Below are 7,500 nucleotides of genomic sequence, written 5' to 3'. Positions count from 1 at the left end.
GAGAGAGAGAGAGAGAGAGAGTGTGTGTGTGTGTCATAGAGAGAAAGAGTAAGAGACAAAGAGAGGTAATTTATTGAGGATGGAAGGTCTTTTCAACGGTGTGTAAAAGATTTATCAGAAAATTAGCAATCTCTAAATTACAACAAATGTATGTATACACACACACACACACATATGTAATGTGTGTGTGTGTGTGTGTGTGTGTGTGTGTGTGTGTATGTGTAAGCCTGTATGTATATATATATATATATATATATATATATATATATATATATATATATATGTATATATATATGTATATATATATATAGACATTAGTACTATCCACATTATGGAGTTCTAGTTGTCCATATAGATGTTTCCATCTGATTCGATATATGTGAATATATATAAAGAGAGAGTAGTATAATATAAAGAAATGGAGAGTATGAATACAGAAAAATCAATTTATTTACATAGTAATCGACAGTTATGTAAATAAATCGATTTTGCTGTATTTAAACTCTCCATTTTCTTCATATTATATTATTATATATATAACTCGGAGTTTTATCATGGCTACCAAATAGTTGTCACAGATAAATTCCTCTATTTACATATCGAGGTCTCTTTCTTTCTTTTGTTGTATTACCTTTTCTATCAATATATATATATATATATATATATATATATATATATATATACGTACACATACATGCTAGGCTTCCACATGGTTTCCATTTATGAAATTCATTCACAAGGCATTGGTTGAACAGGCGCTTCAGTAGAAGGTACTTACACTAAGTACCATGCTGTGGGACTGAACCTGAAACCATGTGGTTGGAAAAGCAAGCTTCTTAATCACACAGCCACAGCCATGTCTGTATCTCAGGCATTTTTAGACCGAGTTACACCCATTATTGTACAGGTTTGACCACGGCCAATTTCTTCCTGAAGACAGCAAGACAGAAAGAATGCAGAAGTGAGACAAAGAGAAGAATTGATTCCAGTAAGGGACTGGTACTTTATTTATTGAGCACCCCCCCCCCCCACTAAAAAAAAGGATGAGAGACAAAATTGACCATGGTAGAATTTGAATTCAGAGTGTAGAGATCCAGAATGTTTAATTGCAAAGCAATCCATCTGATGCTTAATAACTTCACCAGTTGGCAGTCTGATGCATAGACATTCAAACGTATGCATACATATACACACACATAAGTCAAAGCATACGGCTCTACATTACAGATCTATTAACAGCATGGAAGTTTACATACGGCAGAATGGTACAGAAGATAAAGCTGAGTGACAGACTTGGAAAAATTGGAAGAAAAGAAAAGGTAAAACCAGAGAAGTATCAGGTAGCATGTCAAGAACATGTAGCACAAACAGAGGCTGGGAGTAATAGATTTTCCAGTTCTGCAATGAGAGGACCAGAAGCAGGAGATTTTCCAGATTGTAATCTGTGGGTGAGTATAAATCAAGATGTTGTTTAGAAAGCATGTGTATGGAATGATAGCTGAGAAGAGAGAGATTTGGAAATGTTACTATTATGAGAGGTTGCTGAAAGAAGAGAATGCATGAGAGAGAAAAATACCCAATGGTGGGACCAGCTATTGAAACTGACTGTTAAAAATGCAGTTGAAGATTTGAAAGCAAGGAAAGGGGCTGAACCATTAGGGAATATAGCTGAGATGCAGGAAATATCCAGTAAGTTGGGGCATGTGTTAGTAATTTATTAAGTCAATTAGGTGATAATAGAGGTATTATAACCATTGATTGGTGAGCAGTCTTATCAACAATTGAAGCAAGGGTAAAGGAGATGCTTTAGAAGGAAGCAAATATGGAGACATCAGACAAATTAACCATGTTTTCAAAGTTATGAAAGTAACAGAAAGGGCTGACATACAGTTTCGGTTTGTGTCCTCTTCCTCGTGAGAGAACTAAAGAAGTTTTTTAGTCAATAGCCAGCCACTACACCTAGCATTTATCGAGCTGGAAAAAGCCTTCAACAGGATATCATGTTCTGTGGTTTGGTGGTTATTAAGAAAACTGGGATGAATAGCTTGTGAGGACTGTACAAGCCATGTATGGAGAGGCTATCAGCAAAGTCAGTAAGGGCAGTATGAGAGAGAGTTGAGCAAAGGAAACTGTTGTTGAGAATGCTGTAGGAAATTAAGCCAATTAAGTTGCCATACCTTTTGAGAGGGGTCTACAGTGTGCTTCGATTATCCATCAGTGTTAGATGGAGGGAGGGACTGGAGTGACATGGCAGGTTGTTACCTGTGAAGAGATTATCAATACAAGGAGGAGAAGAAGGAGGGTGATGATGTCTGACTACCCACCCATCCATGGCAGACATAAAGAAGCTAAATGGGCATTTATACTAAACACAGTTCCAGTCTTGCACACCTGGCCATTGAACACATTCATACTCTACTTACACAAAAGGTACAATACACACACACATACACACGCATGCACACACACACACACACACACACACACACACACGCATGCACGCAAGCACACACACACACACACATAACTTTTCAACATTGGACTTCAGCACAGAACACATAAATCTGTAAAACCCCAACAATAGTAATCCACATTCAGGCAATTGTATAAATTTGCAGAACTAGCCAATCCATAATGTGGATTATGAATTAACTGCTAAGATACTCAATGTAATTAATGATAGACATTATGATTAGCAAGAAAGAGCAACAGGCTTACCATTGTTCTTTTTTACTGTTTTAAATTGGTGTCTCATAACATCTGAAATAATTGACGTTGAAGATGATCTTGGCAGATAATTTACAATTTGATTGATGGGGTTAATTAACATAACAAGCTACATTTCTTCTTCAAGTTGCTCTCTCTCTCTCTCTCTCCCCTCTCCCCTCCTCTACTCTCTTTCTCTCTCTCTCTCTCATTTTATACATATATATCTATATATATACATACATATATATATGTGTGGCAGAATCATTACTCTGCCGAGCAAAATGCTTAGTAACATTTCATCTGTTTATACATATAAAATTCAAATTCTGCCAAGGTGAACTATGCCACAAAAAATTTTCCAACTTCCTGTTTTGTTTTATATATAATTCCATAATTCTCCATTTTCTTTCTTTTGTGATATATATATATATATATATATATATATATATATATATATATATTTATGGGCATACACATACATATATAAGTTAAAACACCTTACTATGTTGGGCACTGTTATAATAACCTATCCTGATAGCACTAAGTGACCGACCAATTATCTCTTTGAGATAAAATGATACCGTAAAAAATATTAGATAAATATTTGTGGTATCTAATTGGCTAAAATAGATATTCGAGTGGCTCAGTCCTGTAATTAATAACACGGGAGTTTGGCAAGCAATGGATGCATGGTTCAAATTCCAGCAGTGGAATCAGAGTTTTTAATCAGAGATTTTAATGTCAAACATGGAAGTGTGGATTACTCACCATATCACTGTTTCCCTCTGGATCTTTCATTTTTAACTTTGGAATATTCATCACCATTGAAACTGTGTATGTATTTCAACCAACTGGAAATAAAATGTTTGGATGGGCATCAGTAAACACGTTTTACAAAGTGGAACATGATAACAACAATAACTAGAGAAACAACGGCAGCAACAGAGACCATTGTCTCTTGCAACCAGTCACTTATTAGCCTCTTACAATGTCTCAAATATATTGCTCCTCTGGCCGTTAACTCACCATCGATAATTAACAGGTGACTCGGTAAAAACCCACAAGACCCTCTACCATCTTAGCAACAACTTTGGAACCCTTTTTTTGAATTTGATATTTTACCACTTGTGAATCATCATCATCATCGTTTAATGTCCGCTTTCCATGCTGGCATGGGTTGGATGGTTTGACTGACAACTGGCAAGCTAAGAGGCTTCACCAGGCTCCAATCTGATCTGGCAAAGTTTCTACAGTTGGATGCCCTTTCTAACACCAACCACTCTGAGAGTGTAGTGAGTTCTTTTTACGGGCCACCAGCACAGGTGACAATCAGGTGGTACTGTCATCGGCCATGAAAATGACTTCCCTTGACTCAACAGATCTTCGCAAATGCAGTGTATTGCCCAGTGATTGAAGGATGCTCTTAAATGGGCCAGTTATGCTGCACTGGCATGCCACAGTTATGGTCTCACTTGCCTTGCCAGGTCTTCTCAAGCACAGCATTTCTCCAAAGATCTTAGTCACTTGTCATCGCCTCCATGAGGCCCAACATTCAAAGGTCATGCTTCACCACCTCATCCCAGGTCTTCCAATACTTTCAGAAACAATTTCTCACACTCAACATTGCTGAAGCATGGACTAAACTACCTGCATCTATTGTTGATTTTCAGGACATTGCATCCTTCAAAAACTCTATGCTTCATGATATTAACCAACACCACTCCTGACATACCTATGCATCTTTATTCTTTATGATTCTTTTAAGATTCGCTTTCCTCTATTTTCATGGTTTATTCTGTATATTACATACGTACTTTTAGCTTTCATTACTGTCTGTCTTTAATTGACTGATATGTCTGCCCTTTGATTCTTCTTTTAAACTTTAACCAATGAGTTATAGTACACCTGAGCACGGTGTACAATAAATTCATTGTTATTTTTGCTGCTAGTGCCACATAAAAAAGCACCCAGTACACTCTGTAAAGTGGTTGATGTTAGGAAGGGTATCCAGCTGTAGAAATGCTGCCAAAACAGACTGCAGAGCTTGGTGCAGTCTTTTGACTTGCTAGCTTCAGTTAATCCATACAGCCTATGCCAGCATGGGAAACGGATGTTAAATGAGGATGATGATGTAGATATAAAATACAACATTTAACGTGTATACATGTGATACAAAGAGATTTATATAAATAAACCAAACTGGGTCTCCCCATGGTGGTGGTGGTGGTGACAGCGGCGGCAGTGATGTTGCTTCTGGTGGTGGATGGTGTGGTTTGAGACTTAAACTTAACATCAGTGCTGGGTGGAATTCTATTCAACAAACCTGACAGTAGAATGGCAGAAATTTAAAGAGGGTGGAGTAGATTGATGTGCAGGAGATACCTCGGTAAGGTAACTGACAGGAAGAGAGAGAGAGAGGTGTTACAACAGCGAAGAAAGCAGAACACAAGTGGTGCGATGACGGAAATGTAATTTAAATTGGTTTAGTGACATTCATGTGGATATGAGGAATGAGAAGTATCTGCAGAAAAGATTAAGGAATGAAAGGGGTCGAGGTGGAGGAGGGGGAGAAATGAATCATTATAGGGTTCGGGAAAGAAGGCAGAACTAGGACAAATTAGTGAAGAGAGATTAAGTTAAGATGGATAAGAGATTAAAGGGTCATAGATTATTAATTAGCAGGAAATTGGTAAATTTTTAAAAGGTTTCCAAAGAGGGAGAAATTAGGAATAAAGCTAGAAGGAGTTGAGGGAACATTTTGGTAACTTCCATCATAAATCTGATTCCTTGTATGTGTCTGCAGGGTAGATTGTTGTGTATTGAGTATTTTTCACAGACACCCCTTCCCCACACCCCAGAATGTACTGGGTGGGTGGTTAAGAAGTCCATTTTGAAACTACATGGTTTTGAGTTCTAACTCACTATGTGGCACCTTGGGCGAGTGCCTCAGACAGGCCCAATGCCTTGTGAATGAATTTGGTAGATGGAAATTCTGTGGCAGACCATCATGTGTATGTATATATATATATATATATATATATATATATATATATATATATACACACACACACACACACACACACACATATATATATAAAATATGGATGTTTAGTTCACAGGTGATCTAAACGATTAGATATGCTAGGTAAGTGCTGTAATGGATGTTTGCGTTGCCTTAATGTTTGTTGTCCTATTTAACAATTATATGTGTATATATATATATATTAAAAATGGAGAGGGCTGGTTTATGGGATTACCTTAGGTTTCCTGCCCACAAAGGGTTTAGCATTATGGTGTTTCATCAGATCCCAAAAACCTGTTGACCCATGACCTCTTAAAAATATTGGTCATGGGCCAACAGGTTTTTGGGATCTGACAATATGCCATAAAGCTAAACCCTTAATGGACAGGAAACCTAAAGTAGTCCCTTAAATCAGCCTTCCTCATTTTTAATATATACTGCTCTACATCTTAGAGTCTGCTTCTTTTTTCAGATTTGTTTTTGTTTTTACAAACAAGATATATATATATATAATGAACTCTTCCGCTGTTAGACAACACTTGAGGGTTCGGCAATTTCTTGACAAACAACCACACGAATGATTTGTTCATAGTGAGCGAATGTTTGTGTAGACATAAGCTCACTCTCTCCATCAGATCGACATTACCTGTACAGGTGCAACTGGGTGCCACATGTCAGGTGTCGCAATGATTGCAGAGCAATGTGAAATGAAGTGCTTTGCTTAAGAACATGACGCAACACCCGGTCTGGGAATTGAACCCACAATCTCACACTCGTGAGCGCAACACCTTAACCACTAAGCCATGCACCTTCATCATCATTATTATTATTATTATTTATGTTTGTAATGTTTTTCCTGTAGTTTAATGAAATGTATGTAATAAAGAGTTAAAAATGTACCAAATTTTCCAGTTTTTATTTTAATGTGTGTGGGGGTGGGCATGTACTGTGTGTGTGTATGTGTGTGTATTGCATGTGTGTGTGTGTGTGTGTCTTTGTGTTTGTCTTTGTTTCCCACCATCATTTGATAGCTTGGTATTGATTTGTTTATGAACTCATAACTTAGTAGTTCAGCAAAAAAAGATCAATAGAATAAGTTATCAGGCTTAAAAATAAGTACAGAGTCCAATTCGTTTGTCTCGACCCTTCCAGACGGTGCCCCAGCATGGCCACAGTCCAGAGACTGAAACAAATAAAAGATAAAAGATATGAAGCTCATCATCATCATCATCATCATCATCATCACCATTATCAATATCATCATCATCGTTGTCATCTTCACTATCATCATCATCATCGTCATCATCACCACCACCACCACCACCACCAACGTCATCATCATCATCATCACCTTCATTTACCGTTCCATTTTCCACGCTTGCATGGGTCAAACCATATCCGTACTTAAGTACATCTCCTCCGCTGCATTCACGAGTGAACACATTTTATCTTCTGAATAATTTTTAACAAGTGACTTGCACTGAACCAGCCTTTCACATACATTAATATTTCATAAATATGTTCGTTAAAACTATATAATTATGATATTAGCTTCACTCTATAAATTTTAGCAGCTGTCACACCATAATCTAAGTTCTTAATATCATGGATATTTAAACAAGAAGATATAATTATAGCTTGGAAGTTCTGCAGAGCACTTGATCAGTTTACTGTTGGTAAATCAGACATAAGTAAGACTTCTTGCTGAACAGATTATGATATTATTTGGATTAATTTTACTTAAAGGAAAATAAATCTTGCAGAGATGA

At 37.0% G+C, this 7,500-nt stretch overlaps 1 protein-coding gene across 1 annotated transcript in view; it reads right to left on the bottom strand.

Moving 5' to 3' along the window:
• The window catches only part of LOC106867554 (tripartite motif-containing protein 2), a 104,482-nt gene that overhangs the window by 54,482 nt on the left and 42,500 nt on the right, over positions 1–7,500 (bottom strand). Inside the window, exon 3 of the mRNA XM_014912460.3 lies at positions 3,478–3,560. Coding sequence (XP_014767946.1) covers positions 3,478–3,534 — 57 coding nt within the window. The 5' untranslated portion in view covers positions 3,535–3,560. The remainder of the gene's footprint in view (positions 1–3,477; positions 3,561–7,500) is intronic.

This window comes from Octopus bimaculoides, chromosome 13, assembly GCF_046866305.1.
Source record: "Octopus bimaculoides isolate indiv1 chromosome 13, ASM4686630v1, whole genome shotgun sequence".
NCBI classification, from domain to species: domain Eukaryota; kingdom Metazoa; phylum Mollusca; class Cephalopoda; order Octopoda; family Octopodidae; genus Octopus; species Octopus bimaculoides.
Note: the sequence above shows the minus strand (reverse complement) of the source record. Positions and strands in the feature narration are given on the sequence as shown.